Consider the following 26,215-nt stretch of genomic DNA (forward strand, 5'->3'; position numbering starts at 1 on the left):
AAGTTGAGTGGTTCCTCTGCCAGCCCCTGGTTGTCCACCCTGCTCCCAAAGAAAAATGAATCATCTGCTGTGGTTCAGGAGGTGCCGCCGGAGCCAGCTACAGACGGGCGTAGAGTGGCACCAAGGGCTGAACAACCCCGCTGAGAATTGCATCAGAAAGCTGCTGCTGCTGCTTCACTGAGACACCTATCCCTGCTGCAAGAGCAGGAGGGAGGCAGGGAAAAGGCAGCCTGGGTGAGGAACCATTTCAAACAGACCCTGCCTACAAAATCCAAGCCTTCCCGGGGAACGTTCCTCCTCCTGAATTGCCAGGGCTGGAAGGATGGCTGCCAGGCAGCCCTCACGCTGCTGTCTCTGCATCCACACTGGGTTTGTTCACACACAATAAACCCCATTCCCTGGCACAGTGCTGAGAGGCTACCACCATTTCCAGCTGCACAGTGCTAGGAAGCTGCAATTGGTTTTGGGTGCAAAGCGTACAAACCAGGGATGGTTGGGTTTTGGGACTGAGGGGGCAAGAAAAAGATGAAAGAGAAAAGGTCAGGGATGAAAATATTTTGTAGTTCCTAGCCTGTCCCAATGGAAAGAAGCAGCCAAATTTGCACCTGGGACTGTATCTACTCACACTTTGGGAGTTAAGGTCTGGGTCTCCTTGCTCCACTTGGAGCTTTTTTACATGTGGACAGGATCTGAGCAGATGATGGCTTTCAATTTGGAACTGGAGTTAATTTTGAAGACAAGACAAACCAGCAGTACATCCACCTTTTCCTTAGGAAAGGGGGGAAGCTCCTACTGAACCATGCCAGCTAATGCACCTTTCAGCCATCTTTGGCCTTCCCTTTGATATCCCAGGTTAATCATTTGTGCTTGGACAAACAGGCAGGGAGACTCCAGGATACATTCATTTTACTTTCTGACAGAAGATAAACACAGACCAGCAGGCTGGTGACGTTGAAAGAACATTATATTTGCTTCCATGTAGACCATCTTTAATCACAGAGATATGGAGCATAATCATTAAAAGTATCACAGGTTGGTTTGTTTAAAGATAGAAGCAAGAAACAAAGAAGAACAATGAGGTTTTGGAGAAGAAAGGAACAGAAGGAATAAAGATATTGACCTAAAGTGAAGCTAAAGTTACTGCTTACCACTGAAAAATAAAAAAGGCTCAAAGCAGGTCCAATATGATAAATTTGATGCATGCTAGTGATTCAAAGTCTGCTGAGCTTTTCACTTGTGAAGCTGGGAAACTGTGTTGGGGGTAGGGTTGCTCCAGCTCTACTGTAGGACAGCAGTACAGTCCCCATCCATAGTAGCTTATAGGTTATCCACAGCAAAAATTCAGCCATTCCAAAAAACACTTTTCAGAAGGCTGCATGGCAAAAATAATGTGCTTCAAGTGTAAAAAAGCCTAACAAAAAAAACCAAAAAAAAAGAGGAAAAAAGCAAACATCAGCTATTTACCACACACTGCTCTAATGCCCCAAAGCACTGTGGCCCACAATTAAAATCTTTGCTGAATCTGTTATGTGAAAATCACAGCTCGTCCACATGGTTTGGTGTCTTTTGTGGAAAATGCTCTGAATACCACAAGCCCCCCACACAGACACTTCTGAAAGGCCTTTAGGAGTGACTCTGCTCACCCTTCCTATTCTCTGCACATAACTTTAAGTGAGACTTCACTGCAGATAAAAGTCTGGTTTTATTTCTACTACTAGGCAACCCATGAAGCTTTTAAGTGTTGTGTTTTTTTTAAGGGTGACAATCATTTACATTTGGTAGGGCACAGGAGAAAGGGTTTAATGGGAAAGGAAAGATGGCTGAAGGCACCAAGTGTGTTAAAATGCAGTTCCTTTACAGACAGCCACATCACTGAACCACAATATACCACTTTATTCACAAACTGGAGTTTAAATTGTCACCACAAAGGCCAAGGTTTCTATTCTAGTCCTTTTATTGTTTGCTTTAGGAATACTTTTGGTCTTTCTCTTTGTCTGCTTGAGACTGAAATGCATAAATCCACGGACTGCTTTAACTTCCCAGTAACCGAATCTGACCCACCAGAAAAAGAGAAAAAACCCCCAAAGTCTTCCATTATATTTGCCAAATAAACCAATTAGCTGTACAGACTAATTTTATACAGGCATGTACATTGAGTGGCCTTCACTAATGATCTTAGCATCCTGGTGCTAATGAGATTTGCATAAGCCAACCAAAAAAACCCCAAGACCCCTCAGACTTCAGGACCAGCCACACATCATGCCCTGACGTTGAAAGACTCTGCCTGAACTCATGCTAAACCAGACCTTGCCTACCAGATTAAAGCAAGGCTTCATTTAAAACAAACCTCAGTTCTCAAAGAGTTGCTGGATTTGATACACGAAGCCTTTTTGTGGCCCTTTTGTGTAGGCTGCAGTGAAAATCAAAGCCTCTTTTCAAGGCATGCTTTCCTCGTGGGTTGGAACTTGGCTTCATGTAGCCAGTTGCAAACACAAGACAACTTTGAAGAGATCTTCAAAAAACCACACACCCCGAAAAAGCCATTTTTATTAGTCCATTAGCATGTCATTAAAGTATCTACTTAGCCAGGAATCAAAATTCCATCCTAGCTAAGCAGAAACCTGTCGTGAACCAGAGTCAGTCCTTGCAGTGCAAGCAATCCTAAATTGACAAAACAGAAGAGTTTCATCTCCAGGATTCCAAATAATTACTCCAACTGAAAAATTTGCCTGGGTACTGACCAAATTAAGTTTTCACAGGCACGGACCTACACCAACAAAGGTTGATTTAGCCCTCAAGAACATAAAACATTTAAAAAACCCAAACAAAATAGCACAGGACTATTGGAAGAGCAACCTATTAAATTCCCAGTTAACTGAGACTGCATACAACACAAGATCAGTAAAGTAAGTTTAAGAATGAACTGGTTGAGGTGTAAAACTTGGAGAAACACCAAGAGTTATGGAATTAGTTGAAGAACTTTGTGGGGATAAAAAAAGGAAGATCAATAGGAAGCTGAATGAATGCTGATACACAGAATCAGAGAGAGGGACAAAAATCAGAGAGGTGGCAATAAACATATCCAATTATCCCTCATATTAGTCTTTTTCTTCTCTCCCTTCTGCTCTGACATAAAGGCCCCCTCCCCAATTAAATCTTTCATTAAATCCCAGCTATTATACCAGTTTTCTTATGGCTTTGCTATGCCTTCCTCTAAGCCAGGCCAAGAACCTTCTCATACCCCCTGCACAGTCTCCTATTTCCCACACAGACACCAAACCCAAGCAGCTCTGATGGCTGAAGTCCCACAGCTATGCCCTCAGCTCCAAAAAGAGAAGCTGCCCATGGATTTCATTTGCCCTCTGTGCCATGAAACAAATTCCAGGGGCTTTTTTTGTAAGTTATTTTTTAGGGCAAGCCTTTCATAAACTCTTGCTTCACCACCTTCAGCTGATCATTACTCTTGGCTGTCCAGTGACTGCTCAGCTGTAAGAAATACAGAGATGTTGGGCAGGAGCAAGACCATAACTGGTGAAGCCTCCTCTGTCATCAGGAAGATGCCCTTGAAGCACTGACCTCCCTCCCTCACATCCTCACACCTTCCTCTGGGAGAAACATGCTCAAAGCACAACCACTTTCTTGGGAAACTGGAATTCAAGAGGTCAGCCAGTGGTTCTCCAGTTCACAGCCATTCTTACACAGTTTGTCCAGAGAAAATGTTAACACAACATCAAGTCATTTATATCCAACCTGCTTTTTAAAAATCAGTCCTCAACCTATAGATCTACCAGAACCACAACCAAGTGGAATAATAATTTTGTAAAGAGAGATTTCCTAAATTCACTCAAGTGTCTAATTTTTTAAGGTTGTTTTCTCTCTGAAAACAAGATATACTCTCAGGCTTCAGCCACAGTGTCAGCTTCTGTATACAGTAGTAAGAAACAGAAATATCTGGAAAGAACTCAGCATTTTTTTTAAAGCCACACAGAATAATATCCCATTTTCAGGATAAATACAATCGCTCAGCTAGCAGTTAAACAAAACTATTCCACGGACAAAATTCCTACTGGAAATACAAAATGGCATTTTATGTTTATTCCACGTTTCAATGTGAGAGTTGTATTTGCTGGGATCAACACAATTGTGGATTTCTTCTCTCACATCTCTTGTATCTCCAACCACACACGCTGGCATTGAATAATTCATATTTCCAAGCAAGTGGTGTCTATCAAGCCAGGCTCATCTCACAGCCTGCACGTCCTGCTGCTCCCATTTTGAAACAGACACCAACACCATCATCATCACAAGAAAGTTCAAACCATGCCACAAAACTAGGTGGCTCTGTTTTCTTCAGTGACATTCAAACTCAGGAAGAAATCCACGGTGAAATCTTAATGCTTAGCTTTCCTAGTTACCCAAGCACTCAGAAAGCATCTGGAAAAAAATTCCTAAAGCATGAAAAACATGTTCCTCCACCCACATGCACTCATAACTCAGATTCCAAACTCAATTTTACCAAGATTGCCAAAAATATTTTGCACTTTTAACACTTGGGAGTTTCGAAAGCACCTATTTCAAATCTCTAGAAATGTCCTAACAGGACCATATAACTCAACCTCACCACTGGACCCAGGCACTAAGCTCAGCCTGAGCTCTACCTTCCTGCTTGCAGTGAACAAAAGGTCCCTTTTAGAAATCCAAATCTTCAGACATAGAGATTTGGTTCTCTGGAAAATGGTAGATCTACAAGAGTGAGTTACTAATTAAATATAGGGGGAAAAAAAAACCACCCTGAAAGCCCTCTGAGCACTCTAAAATATTACTTATGCAGCAAGTGCATATTAAATAGTTGACACTCCCGTAACGGAGAGTGTGAGTCCCTGTGCAGCTCAGTCAGCAATTAACTGAGGTGTGTTTAATTTAACCTGCCTCTGATCTCTCCTTTCAGAAGTTAAATGTATAAAGTGTTAAAACACCTTTTTTCATTACCAAAAAGAAGCTCGTAAGGACTCTCCTGTGCAGCTGATAATTTGCTTACTAATTCAGTACATAAAGGGCTTTTCCAATAAATATTATTTTTACTATAAACCACAGAAATTTAGATTTCCCTTCTTCCCAGATGCTCTCTGTGGGGCTACCCACACCACCACTACAACTCGATGTTTTATAAGCAGATTGAGAGACTCAGGTTACAAGTACATTTCTGTATTATCAGCAGGGGGTTTTCTCCCCACAAAAACACCATCCCATTAATGGACTTAGAGCTTTTACAAGACATTCATTTCCTGAGTCCAGGCAGAAAACTTGCACAACTGCTCTCTGCTGCTTTATAAACGAGCAGTAAGTAGAGAACAAGAGACCCAAACCAGAAGCAACACATTTACAGATGCTTGCCATACACCTAGGAGTAGGAGAAACCCCAAACAATCAGAGCAAATAAAACAAATCCAGCCTGGGCATCCTGTCCATGGAACAGAACATTTTTTAATTTATAGGAATGCAACACACAACTTTTGTATTTTCAACTCAGTATTATCTCCAGCTCCCTTCGTATACACATAGTCTTGCCTCAAAATACCTGCCTCTTTTGCAGGAAAAAAACCCCAAAAAAGTCTGTCCTCCTCCTGCAAAACATGTAAGACCTGTGAAAGCAGAAACCTGGGTATTGGAAATATTGGCCAAGTTTAACGAGATACAGCCAAGCAACATTTCAATAGAAACTCTGGATTTCTGTCAAGCAGTAAAAGGTCTAAAACTTCCAAGCTAAGACAAAAGCAGAATTTTTCAGTTTCAAATCTAAACCATATGTTTTGTAACTCCAAAGAGTGGCTGGTATTTACAGCCCTTCACATACAGGTAGTGTCAATATTTCGACAAAGCAATTTGAATGTTAAACACTACACTGTAAAGGAGGAAAAAAAAACCCAATGCAATTTAACACATCCTCAGTCTCAATTTAAGATCTGAGATTTATTTTTGCAGGCAGAAAACCAGTATTTACCTTCTTTGATATCTTACTGCAATTAAATAAGGTAACAAAATCAACTTTATAGCAACAAAAGTTTCCAAAGGGGGTATTTTAATAAACAGTACAAAATTCATGTCTGGTTTTCATCAAGCACTAAGTAGATGGCTTAAAAGCAAGGACATTGTTATTTAAAAAATGAATGGCTTTAAGTTATGTGTAAGTTGTAAACTATGTAAACTATTAGTTCATCCCATGAGGGCTTAAATGTATCAGTAGAAGAGTTCTAGTTAAACAATTCACATGGCACATTGCCTTAAAACTAAGTGTACAGGTTTGGCTCTGGTCAAAGTAGGGCTGCTCAAGTCAGTGTTAAACTCCATCTGCTCTGGGAAACAAGAACAGGAATAAGGGAATTGCTTAGGTGACCTAGGATGCTGCTGATGTTGAAATCAATTGCCAACAAAATGGAAAAAAAAATCCTAACAACCAACCGACCAACTTTAAAAACATTGAAGATAAGAAACAGCAAATTTTGCAGAGTAACTTTTAATGTTGCAAGCTTTAGAAGTTGTTAAAGGTACATAGTGTTGATGACCACCACGGTCACAACATTAAAGAATTCACATTTCTTCTTTAATTCTGAAACATTTGAGTGAAGAATCTCCAATACAGAAAAAGTCCTCAGATAAATAAATTTAGCCTCTAGGATATTACACCTTTAAAAAGACCAAGCCTCAGGAAAAAGAGTGTGCTGTGCTTAGGCTGTTCTAGTAAAACTAATTTTGCATTTCTTTTGTAAGGAGACAAATCTAACCACAAGCAGCTGCTGGAAATCTACAGCAAGGAGCAGCACTTCCCAAGCAGCTCTTCCAGCACTGGTAACAACTTCAGCAACTGCTACCAGCACAAATTCCAACAGGTACTGGATGACTTTTCAAGAGGCACAGTCAACACCCCAAATTTTTTTGCAAGTAAATGCAAAGCATTCTTTCTTTCAAGCAAGGCATCAGTACTTTTATCATTCCTTTAAAACCACATACCTCAGGTTAACTAATGACTTGCAAACTTTCCCTAATTTCTAGCACATCGTGTTGGTTTCCATGCCTCTATTTTAACTGAGCTATGCTGAGTGCTGCTTGGCATGTTTGGATAGAAAGGTAAAAAGCCTCCAGTCGTGTCATACAAAGCTTTTCAAAGGCCTGGACCTCACTGTCAAAGAAACTTTTTCATGTTCTTACAGCTTTTCCCTTCCTTATTCTCCAATCTGTTGTTCCTTTTGCAGTAAGGATGATAACAACCAGCTGAGATGGAGCAGCTGAATGGGCCCAGAGAGAGCTCGGACATAAAGGTGGTGAAAGCCAATATTCAGTGAAGAGTTAACAGAGTACAAAAACCCAGAGCAATGAGTTCATTGTGTTCCAGGCTACTTAGAAAATGGACAGCCAAAAACTGAACCATCTGGAATTCATTCAGAAGTCTTTCTTTCTTCCCAGAGCTCCCCAGGCTGTCGTTCCCAACCTGAGGATAACAAACATCGGGATCATGGAGATGGAGCTGGTGCTGGAAAGAAGTGGCACAGCCTAACAGCCCATAATAAATAAAGTTTTGATCCTAACTTGGATGTTAGTACTGAGCTATAATTGTTTTTTACTATCTTGTGGGGAAGAATGTAGGATTTGCCCACGCTAGATGGAATTAAAACATTCACCTGACTTTTTTTCTTGATGATTATCTTGTTAGCAGCTCTGGTAATGTTTAGTGAACAGTTTGAAACCTCTGTTCTTTTGCCCAGTTTCAGCTGCTGTCAATATAGAACAGACTGCAGAGATTGCTGAAATGGGAAGGCTGCATTTGTTTTAAAAATTGTAAGTTAAAAAAAAAAAATAAAAAATCCAGAGTTGTTCAAAATACCACCTGGACACCTTCCTTACCACCTGGACACCTTCCTGTAGCAGATCTGTGCTAAAAAAGGAGCTGTTTCATTCATCACACACAACTGGCACTGTGGGTTGAGAACAGAGCAGAGTTTCACAAAAAACACCATCCTTGAATTTTTCCAGGTCTATTAATCCAGGTTGAGCAGAACTTGATGGTTGGTTGGGGCACAGCCACCCCACAGCACCTCTGTGTAGTGGCACTGGGCAAAATACAGCCACACATCTATTTCTGTCTTCATTACCATTTACTATTTAAATTAAATCCATCAGATTCTAGAGTGTTCAAGAGGCACATGTGGAAAAATGGAAAATTTACCTCTGGACTGCCCAGGTGAAAATTAAAATAATAATCATTCAGACTGATTAAGTGCTTAGCTACAAAAAGGGGGAAATTACTTTTGCAATTTTCAATACAAAAGGTAAAATCGAGGTGCAAAGTGTAAAGAAAAAGAAAAATTGTGTGCAGTAAATCAAATTCTTACCATCACTTCTCATTTTGAATAAAGCATATGAGCTGTTTTGGAATATTCTTTTAAATTCCTGGCAATTTTCAAGTCTGAAATCATCAGTAGCATTGTGATTATTCAGCCTGTTCTAATCCCTTTCCCCATCCACCCAAGATGTGGCAAATCACTGTCCACTTTCTTTATGCAGGGTTTGGTTTTGTTTGGGTTTGTTGGGTTTTTTTTTTTGGTTTTTTTTTTTTTCATTTGCTCAGAGAGCTCAGCTTAAACCCTCCTTGTTTACAAATGAAAAAGCACAAGCAGCACCAAACACAGGGACTGTATTTGTGAAGGGTGCTAAAAGGTGAGCAGCCAGGCTGGATACCTGCCAGTCAATAATCCTGTCTCAGCTCATTAGCCTGGGCCCAGAGCCAGCACTGCTGGACTGTCACGGGGAGCAGGAGGTGACAGTGGTGGCAGGAGGGGGTTCTGTGTCTCTTTGCAGCAATAAGGAAGCTGTGGTAGAGGGGGAAAGAAGAACAGGACAGAAACGAGGCTCGTTCCAAAAAAAGACTGCAATTACAGAGCTATTAATAGCTTTTGGAAGCCAAATCTTCAGCATTCATTCACCTACTTCTGTTCTATTGACCCCGGTACAGAATCACTATTTTCTTCTTTTGGTCATTTGTCCATCTGTTGAAGGAAGAACATCCCCTACGTAACAAAATTTCCTAGGAATGAGTATGAAAGCTTTTATGGAGAGAGGGGAAAGAAGTTAATCTGATTTAATAAGCAGTCCTCTTGAAAAACTACAATAAGAGAACGATGCACGAGAGACTTTTTCTGTCGCTGCCGTTGTTGTACGGGAAGTCTTGCCTGCAGGAAGCACATCCACAGCCTCTCCGAGCCACCTCATCACCTCTTAGTCACACAAGTGGTAAATCCCTAAAAGCATTTTGGCTCGGGTCATGCAAATGGCTGGATGAACCAAGTTAACATCAGTTCTCATCTGATTTCCAAGCGCCGGGCTGCACGTGACTCCTGCTCTGCCCGAGGAAATGTGGGTCAGTGCTCCTGCATCCTCCTGCTGAATTTGCAGGCTCTCCAGGGACAGACAGCAGTGTGAGTCAGGAGCACTGGGGCTGGCTGCAGGCACACACCACACATCTATTAATGAGATTATCACTGCTCCTTCCCGGAGTGTTCACACCACGCTGCCAGTCATCTGTAATGGAGCTCGGAGGAGTGCGGGAGGCATCCTGAACCCCCCCGTGTGTGTCCGTCTAGAACACTGAGAGGGCTTGGGAGGCTGGCAGGCACATGGCACACCAAGAGTCATTAGAAGGAAATGTCTTCCTTCCTTCAGAAATAATTAATCACCCGTTGTGTTTGGGGCTAAACATCCAGCTCCAACAGGAATGTGTTTCAGCTGAGCAGCGGCGAGATGGACGCTCAAAAACCTGAGCTGGCTGGGAGAGGGGAAGGTGATCTGGAGAGGTTTTTCCTCCCCAAAACGTGCTCTGCCTGGATGCAGTTAACCAGTAACCTCACCTTGGCATCCCCCTTCCTCCAAACGCCATTTCTGATGAGTACCAAAGTTCAGCAGATCCCTGGAGTATCAGTGTCACTGCTGTTGTGCAAGCAAAGCCATCCTCTTCACTTTAGGTATTTTTAAACAAAATGTCTAATTCTTGCATGACCTACAGGAGGCACGACGCCCAGAGCTGAATAGCACCAAACAAGATTTGATGAAAAGAGGGCTTTTATTCAGAATAAAGCCGTATCAGCCTATGTGTTACTCCCTTGTTCTAATTATATAGGACAGCATCTATTTAAACTGCCAAGTTAATGACTTCAAAATTTGATCAATAGTCTCTGTTTATTCAGCCCAGCACTACTGACAGTCACCAGGGATGAACAACAAAACAAACAGACTGGTCAGAGCCAACCTATGGTTGAGCAAGAAAAGCCAATCCATAATGGCAAATACCCTTCAATTTAGTCAGGAGGTGGGGAGGGAGGTCTGTTGCCTATGGCTATTGACACAGTCCCTTTCCTTCATGCCCATAAAACATTTATCCTTATTGTTCTGCTGACAATCAACTCCTGAGCTGTGTGAGCTCGAGCAGAACTAACACCAGGGACACACTGACTCCAATCCTTACCTTGTACCACTGAGCTATGTTAAATATTTCAATTTGTTTTCAGATTGAGCATGGTAGGACATGACAACAAGAGGAGGATGCTGCTAAGCCTTTGGACCATAAGAAGTGATTTCCCTCACCACCACTATGCCCACTGCAGAAGGAAACTTCCTCTGGAGAAGCTTCAAGAAAGGCTGGAACCATCTTCTTGAAAGCAGGATGAAGAATATCCTTGACTGAATCTCCAGTCAAAAGATGCTAGGAATGCTTTAGTTATAAACTGGCTTCAGAGACCAAAATAAAAATAGAGTTCAGGATGAAAATAGGTAACATATAGCATGCACATAGCATTCTAGCAAATACTGTTTCTTTTTACTATTAAAAAAATGCTATCATTGCAAAGTCAGTTTCTCAACAGTGGCTTAACAACAATACATGTGCCCCCCAAGGCATTTTTTTTTTTTTTTTTTAACAAATTTGCAATCTATTTAACAAAGGAACCCCTCTTTCTAAGCCCAAGTGAATCTGCAGTCACAAGAGCTGGGATCTTGATGACAATGTTTTAGTGCATAGCCTGACTAGGATGTTTGGTTACAATTTTCTCAAACATTATACACACAACATTCATCACTGTTTGCTGTTTTCCTTGTACAAAATGTCAGTGTCCATCACATCAATAAATTATAATGCCACCACTGCTCCAAGATATCTTGATGAAAGGTAGTGTAGAAATAAACTGAGTGAAGATGTCTTGTCTGTTCCTACACAACCTTAGGGGATGTCTTCCATGTTCTGTCACAGGATTTTATACAAGTGACAACCTTTGGCTGCAGAATTAGGCAGCAAACAAAAAAAAAAAAAAAGTTCTCCTGGACAAAAAGTTTTTTACCAAACTACTATATGAACACATACGAAGTTCAAAATTAGTATCTAAAAAAACCCAAACTAAACCATGAGGTTCAGTCAAACCTAAGATGTTTGTTTTCTTTCTATTTTAAATTGATTAAATAGATTCAATACATTACATTTTGCATGGATGGTTAAGAGTGCTAATATTGCAGATAAAATAAAACGCTGTCAGAGGAAAATTCTCACTAGGGCTGGCTCTGGCTCTCACTGGGTACATTACTTGCTCCCACTGTAATTTAGTATAACGGAGGCCTAACAATTTTACTGAACAGGATTACAAGAAAGAGCTCTTCACAGTTCACGACACAGAAGGTCCCAGAAATATCTGGGTTTTTTCACTATCTTCCCAACACAGGGAATGCATTTGAAACCAGGCTAACGCCTGCTTTGTGGGATCCATAAAATAAGGTTTGGTTGGGTTTTCAAGAAGGTGGTTCCTATTTATCAAACAGTTGAAATATTAAAAGCAAGCCTTTTATTTGTATTCATATCACCAACAGGACTCACACACCTTGGAATCTGATCTAGCCCAAGCCCTGCATGACAAATCACTCGATAGAGCCAAAAGAGAGCAAAATTTAATAAACAATTTTCGTAAGAGAGAAACGTTAAAACACCATTTCACTCTTCACTAAAATAAGCTATGTGGCACTAATTTGAAGTGATAGTGCTGTTCTTTTAATTAAAAAATGCCAGGAGGGGGTTGATGCATGGCTGATGCTGTGAACGACACGCTGGCAGGACACAGATGAATCTTTGTGTTCGGAATTAATGCACAATTTCACCTGGGTTACAAAGCAAACCAAAACCCCCAAGTCAAACCAAACACATAGGGAAGTTTTATAACAGGTGCTGGATAAAGTCATCTGGATCTTGTCCTTGGAGAGCACCCAAAACCCCAAACCACTCTCAGTCCAATTGCACCATTAGGAGTTTCATTCATGAAGTTTGATTTACCTAGAGGTGTGTGGTGGACCTACCACATTTATGTCTGTCCCTTTCTACCTCAGAGTTCCTCTCCCAGGTAGCTCCTTCCACATCTGTCCACACAGCTGGATTTGGGACCAGGCTTCCATCCCTTCTTACCCTCATGGGAGGGGGGTTCACCCTACCAAGCTACTTCTCTCCATGAGTCTTGCAGACTCAGTATGCATAACACCTCCATCCTTATCAAACTGACTGAAATCAGATGAAGAGCCAAAAATTAAGGGAGGAAAAGGTACAATCCCTTTTTCAGACGGGTAATTTTTTAGTCTGGAAAGAAGATTAAACTTGTCCCAGAAGTTTATCCATCACCCTGATGGTCAACTCAGGCAGCACCATCTCCCAGAATCTGCAGACAGCTTCTGTGTGCCAGGTTTTGCTGCTGACTTGTGAAACCACCACAAGCCTAGAAAAGGGATTAATATCCACTTTCCAATCTAGAAGAAATCCCCACAAAAATATTTGCTGGATCCTTTTCCCCTTGGTCTTGCAACATCTTAATTCCATCACCCCAGCTGGCAGCCAGGAACAGGACCTCCTGCACGAGGCCTTGGTTGCTGCTATCATTAAAATTAAAAAACCAAGATAAATCACACGGGCACCTGGAAGCAGAAATGTCTTTAAAACTGGCAGCTGCTCCAGTTGTGAGCAGCCTCCCTGGTGAGGAAACATCACAGAAGCAAGCAGGACATTTTGGCTTCACTTGGTATATGGAGTATCAAAGAGAAATCAGTTTATCCAAAAGCTTCCCCACTCTATAATGACAATTTCAATCACATTTACACCACCAGCATCATCTCAAACATCACAGATTAATCTGATTCCTTCTGGTGTTTCAAAGTCTGTTTTCTCTTGGCACACTTGCAGGATTTACATCCTGAGGCAATGATAAAAGAATAAAAACTGGTACTACTCTCCAACTGAGCTTTATTTTCTTCCCCTTCTCCTCCTTTCTATCAAAAACAGTTCTCAGCAACGCTCTGGTTCGGTTTGGAAGCAGCACATGCAGACTTGATAAGCATCCTGTGAAGGAAATGCCTTGAATTGCAGACTACTTACACCACATTTTCCCAAGCAACTTTTTATAAATCCCATTTGATGGCTGGTTTGCTAATTTCTATTGAAGTTTATCCAAACATTATTTGTAGACAAGTCAAATTGCTTCTGTGATTGAGAAAAAATAAAAAATTAAAAGAAAATGCCTGTGTCTGCAAGTCCAACCAAGCTGCTGGGTTACACTGAAGTATTCCCTGTCCTGGTAGAGGTCTCTTTAACCCCTAGAAAGTATTTAATTTTAAATTAAATACCACAATGCAAAAAAGCTTCCATTTACATGTTTCTTTTGTTTGCCTAAGTCTCCTCCTAGGCCATGTAAATGCTCTCCCAGTAAGAGCTGGTGACAGTGCAGTGACTGGGACTGACATTACCCTAAGCAGATCAAGGGTTTGCACAGTCAGACTCTTCATACCTGTGCTTGTTTGTCATGCTGTAACAGATGCAGCTAATTAACATGTCTTGAAAAAAGTCCATTAACATTCAATTGCCTAAAAATCTCTGGAAGAAGGAGGAGACTCATAAAAAACATTTAGGCTGGTGATGGAGGTGTTCCTATTATGGCATATTACAGGCTGTACACTACATTTAGGGAATTATTGCAAAATATGCAGAAGTCAGACTTACAAAGAGCCAGACATTTATTCCCACAGCTTGTGCTTTTATAGTAACAAATTTAAATGTTGGGTTATTTAATGAATTACAGGATCTTTGGGTAAAGGGGAAGAGGCAGAGATTTAAACCTGAGTGTGGTTCATCACACAAGTGCCAAGCTGAACAAAGTCATTACAGCCTAAGTGCCCATTCCAGACCCTTTCTCTGACTCCAGCACATCCATGGGCTGATGGACCATGCCATGTTTCAACCAGTTGTGCCATTTGCTTGCACCTTATGCCACTTTATAGCCCCACTTGAGCCTTTTTGCCTTATCTCACCACTCGTCTGAGAAAGGGGAACCTCAATGGAAATATTTTCACTCTGGTTAAAAACAATTTCAGGAGTGGATTAAATGCAGCTGAAAAATCACAGCATAAAAACGTTTCACATAAGATAAACTAGACATGAAGAAGTTCTCTGCAAATTCCAAAAGCCCCAACACTTCAGGAATTTTTAATTTTTTTTTTTTTTTCACTCAGCCATCCCTATTCTCTCTGATCTGTTGCTCAGAAGGATATTTTGCAGACCCATGAAATATGAACATGCCCATTGGAGTCCTCAGGGTGAGGGATGCCTGTCTGCAGACAGTTTTAAGAAAGAGATACTACTTGGAATTTCTACTGCTATAAAACATTGAAGCAAATACTATTTCAAGAGCCCAGAAAATTCACTCAGTTTCTCTTCCAAAGGCTGACATCAGATCTTCAGCTGACATTACCCACTCAATTCCAAACCCCAAGTTTACCAAACCTAACAGATTCTCTTCCCACTACTGCCAAGGAAGCTTTTTTTCAACCACAAAATATCCACTGAGGAGCCTTACCTTTGCAGAATGATACCTCTGCATTTTAGTTCTGAGTTTAAACTCAAGTTCCCACCTGCTTATGAAAAAAACCCAGAACACATCAGCTGCAAGGATAAAACTGGAGGCTTCCCCTGGAAGTCTATCAATCACTGCAAGTCTGGATCAAACTCAAACTCCTCAGTTTTCTAAATTCTGCACTTGGGTAGCCAAAAATAAAAACATGTTAAAGCAACACCACAACCCATCCACTGAGTTAATTTTCATATGCAGTCTGAAAAATCTGGGTTTTTTTTTGTTTGGTTTTTTTTTTTTTGCCTTTGCTCTTCAGTAAAATGGAGCACATGCATTTCAAAAGATGTTTCCTTTTAAAAAAGCTTCAGTTCATACACCCCATGTACTAGAAGATGTGAAAAAACTGACTGCAGGGGCTGAATTTCCTGCTGTAATGTCCAGTTTGCTTTAAGAATGTAATACAGACTAAATTTGGGGTGTGAGGAAGAGAAGTCAGGACCATGAAAACCAAGAGAGTTCAGACTGAAGTCAGCAGTTGCCTTGAATTCAAAAGAAATACTTTTATAACCACCTTCAATGGGCTTCTAATCTTTATTTTATGGAGAAAAAAACAAAGCAGAGCTTTTAATATAGTGTCCTGGAAACTAGAGAGATTAATTAGAAGAACAGGTTTTAACACATGCAAATTTAATTTGCCACTTGATGAAGTAAACAAGAGATGGAAACTTTAAATTGATACAAACTCATGCATTTCATTTTAGTTTAACTATTAGAGGAAACAGGTGACTTTTTTACAGAAGACAAGAATGCAAACACGTGAAGAGGTCAAAAAAACCGTAATTCCTCCTAATTCACTCAGACAAAACCAAATAATTTTATTCCAAATAATACAATGTATCAAAAAAGACCTCATTAATTCGAGGCAAAAAGATGGCAACCTATGAAAATACTTTGTTACCTACTGCTGGTTACCAGGAAAAGCAAAAATTACTGCAAGAGAAAGGTAATACCAGGATATCTATGAAAGAAAGAGAAACAAATTTTATTTTCTTGAACAGGTCTTTATAAGAGAAAGAAACGTCCACCATTCAGAACCCAACCATGGCTAAAACTGCACAGTGAGGACATTCAAGGACCCAAAATATCCCTGGAGTGTTCTAGTGGTCAATAATACTTGAAGTTAATCTTAACAGTGCCCTTTATTCCTCAATGTGCTGCTGTGTGTCCTTACCAGAGACTCAGGAACCAAAGGGTAAAATAGAAACCTATGGGAAACACCTAATTCCATGGGATTTTCCATTCTTTCTTCTTCCCAGAACAGAACAATTTAGGCCTAGGAGCTTAACCTGTTTGAACTGCTTCATCCCCCAGGAAGGGCTGGATGCTGGAGCCAGTCCTGTGCCTGTTCCCTCCAGCTGTGGCAGAGGTGAGCACAGCTGGAGCAGAGGAGCAGCCCACAGCACCACGCAGTTACTGGGGGGATTGTGCATTATTTTTGCATTATTCCCTAACAATAATGAATTGTTTGACCCACAAACAGCTGAACAAACCTTCTATTTAAATACTTTCTGTTCAATTGTATTAGTATGCAGGAAAGTGTCCGTATCCTCAAAAAAAAAAAAAAAAAAAAAAAAAAAAATTAAAAAAATCCCCAAACAAACAGGCAAGGGGATTTTTTTTATGGGGGAGGGGAAGAAGAGTAAGCCAGGCTCTGCCAGCTTTATCTATCTATCTGTGCTGTGAATTGGGTAGCCTTGGGGATTTTCTGCCTGCTGTGCTTAGTGTCCTTGACAACAAGCCAGTTCGAATTTTGGCCTTTAACTTGACAAAAATGACTTACTGAAGAGGAAGGCATCAAGCTATTACAGCCCTGTGGAGAGATTCTTTCTAAACCAGCATGCATGCTTATTCTGCCAATTCAACTACAGCACCATCAGATTCCATCAGATTTATCATCCAGTTCCTATACCCCCAAGTATTCCCAGTGTAGTTGCCTGTTTGTAAGAGAATATTTGAAAGAAAAACTTCCAGCATTTTTTGCTATGTTCTCCTAGTGCATTTTTAAGACTTTTTTTGTTTGGGTTTTTTTTTTGCCTTTGCTCTTCAGTAAAATGGAGCACATGCATATACAAAAAAAAGACAAAACAGAAAAATATCCCCAGGGATTCCCTCTCAGAAATTACTGAATTGCCCTTCAAAGAAATGTGGATCAAAGTTTAAAAGCATGCAGCATCTTGACCTGTTACAGACCTCCTAACCCTCTTTTGAGCAAACATATGTGCATGTTTCTTAAATTAATACTTAAATTCATCTTTTAGAAAGTGATATATACTAATAAAGAGGCTCTAAAAGGCCTGGTGCATGGCTTAAGAAATCACCTCTCACTTTCTCTTCTGTTTTTCTCTCCCCAAATCAACTCTCAACAAAAGGCAACACGTGCCCATACCTCACGGTATCTTAGTTTCAATTCTTGAGCTAACTTCCCTGGAGAAGCTGAATTTGCACTGAAACAGCTCAAGTATGACCACAGGTTTTCTTCTGCCAGTCTTCTCAGGGTGGGTGACAAATTTTTGGCACTGAGGGTCAGCAGAGCAGCAAGGAGGTAACATCCTAAGTGATGGCAGCGATATTCGCAGGCACTCCTTTGCAATCCTCCTGAAAGATCACAAACTGAGAGCAGTGCAGCTGCCTCCTCCCTGCCAGCAACCCCAGGAGTGCTGGATGTTGAATATTTTTGATGTTGAATACCTGCAGGTTTAACTCCAGGCTTTCCCATATAAATGCTACAGAAGGTGAGATGCTATCTGGAAGTTGCTCAACTGTGGTGCTGTCATCGGCAGCGGAGGAGGAGGCGTTGAGGCACTGAGGACCTGGACACAGATCCATATCCCAAAACCCAAAAAGATCCAGGGCAGGAGAAGCTGTGTCCTGTGGTTGTCAACAAGTATCTCAAGACTCAAGATCTCATCTCTCCCCGGCCCCCAGAAGGTGGGAAAACCCAAATTCTTCTCTGTAACAGGGCAATACGAGCTCGTTCCACGCTGGGAGAATAAATCAGCACCAGTCTCCATGTAAAATAGCAAATACTACTACAGGTAAAAGCTTTTACTGATATTCCAGAATTTGGTACTTTTTACAGTATGTTTTGACCATTTCCAAAGGAATCATAATGGAAAAACCTAACAAAATTTTTAAAAAACCTAATTTAGGGGGAAAATGGCAGCTGCAACTGACTCTTCCAGCCCCCCCCACCCATTTTTTTTTTTTTTTTTAATATTTGTTACTCAAGTCTTAAATGAGTCTCTCTGCTGTGCATGTACCTAAACTTCCCAAGTGCACTGCACTGACCCATTCAGCTGCATTTTCTAAACCACTTTGCCCCATCCCACCACCTCCACCACCACTGCCCAAGCCACCAAGGCAGCTGAGTGAGTAGTTAAGTCTGGAGCCATAAATAGCAGCAACCAATCCAACCAGATTAATCCAGTGTTAAGCATCTCAACTGGACTTGCTTCAAGTTGGGCAACGAGCCAGGGAAACCTTCAAAACCCAGCCACAGAGCAGGTATTTCCCTGCAGTACTTCTCCATTCCCTGGGACCCACCACACACACCTCCAGCCAGCTCCAGAAGCAACCCAGGGGTCTCCTTTATCTCTTTTTTTACAGCAGGAGTTTCAGCAGTCTCTCAGTTGCTGTCAGGATGAGGTCAATTACCCAGCACATCAAGCTGCAAAAAGCAACTTCCTCACTGAGAAATTAGGAACACTGCTTATATTAACCAGGTATCAATGCCTTATTTCACAGCTCCAAGAGAAAGGAGGATGCCACAGAATTTTAGACATGTCATAAAGCTGTTTAAGGAAATGGATGAGAAAACTGGTCTTAGACTGGTGGGTAGGATGGAATAAAAGAGGAAAAAAAAATCATTAAGTAACTGCACAGCCACATCCCAGATTGAATTTCTTTATATGAATACATTCGACTTGAGAAAAGAAAGTTTCAAATTAGGAATAAAGTAGTTATTGTTTCTACTTTCCCTTCCTGAGGGGGACATTCAAACAAACTCTTTTTGGAGATCTAATTTACTTCCACCAGGACAATGGTGCTGGCACAGCTTTGACTTACTGGGAGAAACAAAAAAAGGAGCCTCACTCCCCATGGCCTGCCCAGAGGAAAAGGCTGCTCTTTGGATTCCCACTCCAGCAGCCCAAAGATGCCAGCTGGCTGGCTGCAAAGGCTCTCCCCACTTCCCCTCATGACAGCAAGATTTACTTATTTTATTTTTTTTTAAAGTTACATGCCCCAAGCCCCTCTGCCATCCTACCCAAGGGCCTCTGAACAGCCACAGATTTGCCTTCCTGACAACACTACTGCTTCCTAACACAAAAAAGGGAAGAGGAGCAGAGAAAGCCAAAGGGCCCCACTCAGCATCACACAGAAAATCTGTGGGGAAGCTCAGTGTTGAGTTCCAACCCTAAAAATGACCCCCTCCCAAAAGATGTGAAGCAGAGAAAAACCTTACAGGGAGAAAATAACAAGATGGAGATTTCAACAAGCTCCCAGATTACCATGGAAAAGAACTTGGGAGCTACTAAAACTGCTGCTTCCCCATGGCATGAAACTGGCTCAATATGGAATTCCAAATGCTGAGGCAGGCTGGGATGAGCTGCTTCCATCTTCTTGCACCAGTGCCCTTTGCCTGTAACCAACACAAAACTACAGCCAGCCTATGAAGGATTTACAGTGCCTGATACAGACATTCATTGTTTCTGAACACGAGACACAAAACTGGTCAGGTCACCACTTTTAGTGTTGCTTCTGATCTGTCAGTTAACTTTGCTGCATTGATCAGTCCATTAGTCATGAAAGGGAAGTAAAACATACTGACATTTGTGACACATTTTAACCTGTGCTTTTGTAACAATCCTACATGGCTTTTAAGATAATGAAATATTTCATTTTTGACTTGAAGCTGCTGTATTCTTTCATCCATTCCCTAAGTTCTAAATGCTTATCTGCAAAAAAAATTTAAAAATTAAAAAATCCATCTGTTTACCAGCTACTAACAGCTCAGGTTTTGCAGACAGGACTTCCCCAAACTGTGCTGACCACAGTGAACTGAAAGTGGCTTTCAGGAGATTTGTCTGCATCACCTCTTTCTTCTTTCTCTGCCAAGCACCACCACCTTTCCTCCAGGAATCCAATTTGGTGCCTAAAAATCCCCTCTGACCCTTCCACTCACCTCACAGAACCCACCTGCTGCTTCATCATCTTCCTCACTCCTCCCCAGTGCCTCTGACACTTTGTGTTCCTCCACTTCACACCTGGGAGAGCTCTCACCTAAAACCCCCACCCAAAACCAGCAGCCCAGCACCTCCCAGGCCAGGTCTGCCCAGCAGTGAATTGTTACACTCTGGAGTACTCTGAGCCCTGCTCAGTGAGGTGCCTGCAACCATTTGTATTCTCCTGTTATCCCAGCTCCTGCTTTTCTGTTAAAGAAACTGGTTTGGCCATCAGTCCTTGACAAGCCCATCTGGCCCTGCACACCAGATCCTCCTCCTTCCTGCTCTACCCATCAAGTGATCCATAAAGTTTAAACTAATGCTTTTTCCTTCCCAATCTTTGCTCAGTTCCACAATGGTACCAGGAGCCAGCCAGCTTTTAACACCTCAGCTGAGACACTACTGAAAAAGCCAGGACTGATGAAGCCAGAACACAACTTGCAGCTTTTTGTGGATTTTTTTCTTGATAGAAAAGTGACAAGTTTAGCCCATTTCATAGTCATTCCAATTCCACCTGCAACCTTTGCCCTGGAATGGAAACCTCCCTGACACCAGCACAATGAGACTGCATTTTTCAGGAGTTCTCCTGGGTTATAAGTCTGAGGAAGAGGTGTGCCTTGGAGATGATGAACCCTTTGGAACTTCCCCAGGGAGCAGTGATGCAGCAGCAAAACCTTTTGGAGAAGCCCATCAGAGAAAAGAGGGACATGAGCCCCACCAAAGTCTCTTGGCTTGTGGCTCATGCTCCTCCCTGACCCAGCAGATCCCCAGCAGCCTTTTCAAGTGTTCGCTTTATCATTATTTCCATCCTTGTTTTGATAACTCTGCTGCACTTCACTGACAACCACACCAGTACAGAGAGACCAGGAACCTAACAACATTTTACCTTTGCCTAAAACTGCTCCAAGCAGCAAGAGCCAAGGCCATAAACCAGAAGCCACCTCTGGCTCCTCCACTGCCAGCAGCGATGAAAGCTCCGCTGGAAGCAGGAGGAAGAGGCTTCTGGAGAAGCTGAGATAGGAGGAGAGATCAGCATGTTGGCCATCCACAGGATGCAAAGTCTCTTTAACCTGCCATCCAAATTACTTGCTGACACTGTTTTTAATATATTTCTGAACAGGACAGGCTATTTGCCATTTACTTGGTTACAGTTTGTATGGGGACAGGACTGACACCAGCCTGTGTAACCCGGAGGATCATTTCTGACAACCACCAGGGGATCCAGAGCTTCCAGATACATTCACATAAATAATCCCAATATGCTGCTGATCTAAATGCCTCTCCAGTGGATGAGGAAAAGAAAAAAAATGTCTTTTAAAAAGCAGGGAAGATTCTACCCCCGTTCCCTTCCCATTTACAAAGTAAGGCTCAGAGGCACCTTCAGCCTAAGTGGTGTTTACACAGCTATTTTCAGTAGTGCAAAGCAGAAATGGTTTCTAATCACAGGAAACACAATGCAGGTAGTAAAACATAACAGAAGAGGTCCTCTGCCTCGATTTAAATCTGCCCAAACCTCCTAACAGCAAAACAGATGAGAAAACAAGAGCCAGGCTAGCTGCAGCTCTTTGGAACAGGTAAGTCAGCAGGCTGGTCTCCAGCAAAGGCAGGAATATGGCATTGCCTAATGATTCAAAGGCTAAACCTGTCCCAAAGCAATTTATTTTTTATTAAATACAGTAATTTTTTGTCACACCACCCAGGTTTCCTGCTCGTAAAAACACAGGATGTGTTAGAGCAAGCAGATTTCTTCAATAAAAAGAATTTAAAAAAAAAATAAAATACTCCACCGAGTTGCTCAATAAACTGAAACTTCCAGACAATGGTCTCAGATAGAAGATGAGTGCATGCTAAAAGTAAAAAAGCATTTTGGTGCAGCATTCATCCTTTAAAAATTAAAACCAACAGCTTCTGTCTGATATTCAAACACCATCCTGCAGCTCAGAAGAGGAGCTACAACCACTGTGTAAGTTACTCAATTCACAACAGGTTTACTGAGGGACTTGCAGAAAAATAAGCCACAAAATGACTGAGCTGACATTTAGTACACATCACCACAAAACTAATTTCAGATCAAACATCATCCATACCCTCTAAAAATATTTTCAGCCTTCGCGCATCCAAGAAAAGGATTTTCAGATTAACATTATCTCCACAAACTTGGGTTCTTCTAAAGCACAAGCAGTGCAGAATAATAATTAAAAAAAAAAAAAAAAAGGATTAAAGGAAGAGCAGAATATTTATTTTTAAGAGCTGCCTCTGACCGACTGTACTCTATGCCAAAAGCAAGTTAACCTGTAACTGAAGTTTAACCATTTTCTCATGATTTGACAATGTTTTATGCACCCAAACAGCTCTATATAGCTCAATGCCAGTGACTCTGAGCAGCATCGTGGCTCTTTCAGCCTGACAGATCTCCAAGCACCCACCTGTTGCCTTGGAAAGACTCAGATTGGGCCTTATTTATTAATAATTGACACAGCAGCCTCGAGAAGCAGAAACTGTGTCTCTTCCCACTACAGAAGCAGTCTCGGCATTGACCAGAGCAGCTTCCAGAAGATTTAATCCAGAGCTGGTTTATCCATACGTGCACCCTGCCTGGCCAAGGGCTCAGAGGGAGAGGGCAGGACAGACACACACACACACACCCAGTTTGGTGGGGAAGGAACTTCAAAAGTTGGGTGAGTGATTTGCCAAGCGAGAGCAACTTGTGTGGAAGCAGGGGGGAGACAAAAAAAAATAAAAATATCCAGAGTCCTAAAAAAATATAAAATACCCAGAATCCTAAAAAAATATAAAACACCCAGAGTACTAAAAAAATATAAAATACCCAGAGTACTAAAAAACCAAAAAAAAACCCACCTAAAAGCAACTACATGAACATTTTCTCAACAGCAACACAGCTCTCCTCCTTGGCACATGGGAGGCTGAGGGGGTGGGTGTGGGGGGGTATCAAGGAAAATGAAGCAAATTAAGAAATTCAGTCTGTGGGGAAGGAAATTTCCGCTGGAAATGCTCCTAGGGAAGGAGTAGGAAAGAGCCTGGGAAGGAGCAGGGTGCTCCCTGGGTTGCTGGAGGGAGGGGGGGGGGGGTAACAGGGACACCCCAACTCCCAGAGAAAGGGGAAGAAAAAACCCCAAAGCAGGGCAGGGTGCCTTGGCCTGAGGGGTGGGGGGGTCCCACAGAACCATTCCCATGGGGAATGGTGCAGAAGAACCCCCAGGGTGCTCTGGTTTGTTGGAAGAGGGGGACACAAGGACCTCCCCCCCCCAATGTAGGGAGACCCCAAGAAGGAGCAGGGGGGGTCTGGCAGGAGGGGCACAACCCCCCCACTCCCCAATTTCTGTCAGGACTGAAGCAGCCCCGCACTGAAATGGCGGGGGGAGGAAGGGGGGGGTTCATGTACAGGATAAAAAAAATATAAATAAATTAATTAAGAAAGGCTCCGGCGGGACACAGAGGGAGCAGCGGGACCGGAAAAAAACGGCTGATAAAAGTTAAGGAACCATCGGAGCTGGGTCCCAGCCCCCTCCACCCCACGGCCTCCCCCCCCCCCCCTACCCTCCCACAGCCCCCGACTCGGGCCCGGAATCCCCTCCCAGCGCCAGGCCGGGGAGGGGGCGGCCCGAGGGGAGGGGATTCCCGGGCCTTAAGGCTGGGGGAGAACCCCGAACGTCCCCGCCGCCTCCTCCCCGTTACCTGTGAGGCGGATTTTGATGCTGGAACCGTTCCGGCGGGTCGCGGGATTCGACATCGCGGCGAGGAGCAGCGGGAGCGCCGCGATCACCCGGCGGCCTCACCCCCCCCCGCCATGCGGGACCCGAGGCCGTTGGATCCCCGGGCCTTTTCTTTCTCCTTCTCCTCCTCTTCCTCCTCCTCCTTCCTCCACCGTTCGCCGCCGCCAGGACCGACCCGCCCGGCCCGGCCCGGCCGCGGAGCGCTGCTTGGCCCCGCCCACTTCCCCCCCGCCCTCCTCACTCTGACGTCATACGCGAGGGGGTGGTGACGTCAGAGCGCGGCGCGGCCCCCGCCGAGCCGCCATGATGGGAAGGTCGGGATCGGGGGAAGGGAAAGGCTGGGCGGGGAAGGGCACAGCGCCCCCTAGCGAGCGGGAGGAGGCGCGGGGGGGAGGTGGCTCCGAGATCCATCCAGCCCCAGCTCCAGCTCCGCCGGGAATGGGTGGGATCGGGGAAAGGATCCCAGCACCCCCAGAGGGAACAAGTTCTTCCTAAGGTCCCACCCAAATCTCCCCTTTTCCAGTTCAAACCCCTTCCCCTTCATCCCACCCCTCCCTGCCCTTGTCCAAAGACCTTTCCCAGCTTTCCAGGAGCCCCTTCAGGCACTGGAAGTTGCTCCAAGGTGTCCTTGGAGCCTTCTCCAGGCTCAACCCCCCCAAATCCTTCAGCCTGGCTCCAGAGCAGCGCTGCTCCAACCTCTCCTCATCTCTCATGGACCCCGCACGGGGACACCAAACTCACCCTAAACCCTCTCTCCCCCCTCCTCTTCCTCCTCACCATCCATCATCTTTCCCTTCCCCAAACCAGCTCCAGGTTTGCAGCCTCAGGGACACCCTCAGGACCTCCTCCCACCCACTCCTGGAAATCCAGCCCTGAGCCTCTGCTCTGCCGGGGAGGCTGCGGGGCGCACCCAGGGCTGTAGGAAACAATTTAAGCATAAAAACGCTTCAGGAGACACCTCACTTCGTGTGTTCCTACTTATTGTGTCCCAGTTCAGGGAAAATGGCCACCACGGATCCCAGCAAACCTTTTCCAGCTCTCCAGTGGGACCAAGCAGCCATCACCACACTCCTTTGGGGCCAGGATCCTTTAATTACAAAAAAACCCCAAACCACTCTTTTTTCTTTCTTTTTTTTTTTTTTTTAATGCATCTCTGCAGAGAGGTTGAGCTGCTCTGGGGAAGCAGCCCGGCAGCAGCTCATCCTCCCTGCTCCCCATGGATGCTCCATCCCATCCCTCTGGAAGAACCAGCTGGCTCCCAACCCTGGGAGCAGAGCAATGAAGCCAAAGTGGCCTCATCCTGTGCCCTGGGCAGGAAAAGGGGTTTTGGGGGCCATGAGAGGGGAGCAGCTCCCAGCAAGCAGGGGGCTGGAGGTCACTCAGACCCCCCCAGCTCAGCAGCAGCCTCCCCAGTTCCAGCTCTGGTTCTCCAGCTCCTGCAGGATCCCCTCTTCTCCTCCCCTCTGCAGCACAGGACTGACCCCCATACCCATCCTAAGAACAGGGATGGGATTTTTAACTCTTTGTCACACCCAGGGACGTTGTTTTGTTGCAGCTGATGGATGGCAGAGGGAAAAATGAGAAGTTTTGGTCCCAGGACCCTGCCTAAACCCTCCACCCCGAGCCCATCTCCAGCACAAATGCAGGGAAAAAGTCAAATAGCTTCACTCTCCCTCATTTTGCTTTGCTGTAGGGCAGCAGAGCATCAGCAGGGGCACTAAGGGACAGCCCTGCCCTGGGAAAAGCCACCTTGGGCTTTGCTGGGCCCTGGACCAGAGTGGAGGATCCCAGCTCCTGTCCTCATCTCCATTTACACTGAAGCAGCATCAGCCTCAGATTCGTTCCCCCTGGTGAAATCCAAACCCTTTCCAGGTGCTGTGTCAGCCCCATCAGCACTGGGAACCTTCACACAGCCCCCCCAGAGCCCTTCCTCTCACCCACGGCCACCAAGGACTTCCAGAGGCACTTGCTCCATGTTTCAGGCATTGCTTCATCACAGTTTTAAGTACACACAGCTTTAGATTTTTTTAAAAAAATATATTAAAAATAAGAAGCACTTTGCAAGACACCCCCTGCAGCATTTGGACATTAAATAAGTGACACCCAGCCCTGGCACACAGGGCACAACCAGACTAACTCACAACTCCCTTTTTTTCTTTGATGGCCTGGAGGAGAAATGCCTGAATCCTCTGATGAACAGATCCAGGGTGGAGGGAGAGGTTCTGCATCCTGGAGAGAAGATTTTCCCTTCAGATAAAGTTACATCACATCACCTCTCACTGCAGCT

At 43.6% G+C, this 26,215-nt stretch overlaps 1 protein-coding gene across 4 annotated transcripts in view; it reads right to left on the minus strand.

The window, feature by feature from the left end:
- SMURF1 (SMAD specific E3 ubiquitin protein ligase 1) overlaps positions 1-24,148 on the minus strand; it is a 44,781-nt gene extending 20,633 nt beyond the window's left edge. For 3 of the 4 annotated variants that reach the window (XM_071760959.1, XM_071760957.1, XM_071760956.1), the window contains exon 1: positions 23,891-24,128. In XM_071760959.1, the coding sequence (XP_071617060.1) occupies positions 23,891-23,945 (55 nt within the window). In that variant the 5' untranslated portion in view covers positions 23,946-24,128. Of the gene's footprint in view, positions 1-23,890 lie in introns of all 4 variants that reach the window. The other variant, XM_071760960.1, reaches the window with a different exon arrangement.
- Positions 24,149-26,215: the final 2,067 nt, after the last annotated feature.

The sequence above is a fragment of the Heliangelus exortis genome, chromosome 17, assembly GCF_036169615.1.
Source record: "Heliangelus exortis chromosome 17, bHelExo1.hap1, whole genome shotgun sequence".
Classification (NCBI taxonomy): domain Eukaryota; kingdom Metazoa; phylum Chordata; class Aves; order Apodiformes; family Trochilidae; genus Heliangelus; species Heliangelus exortis.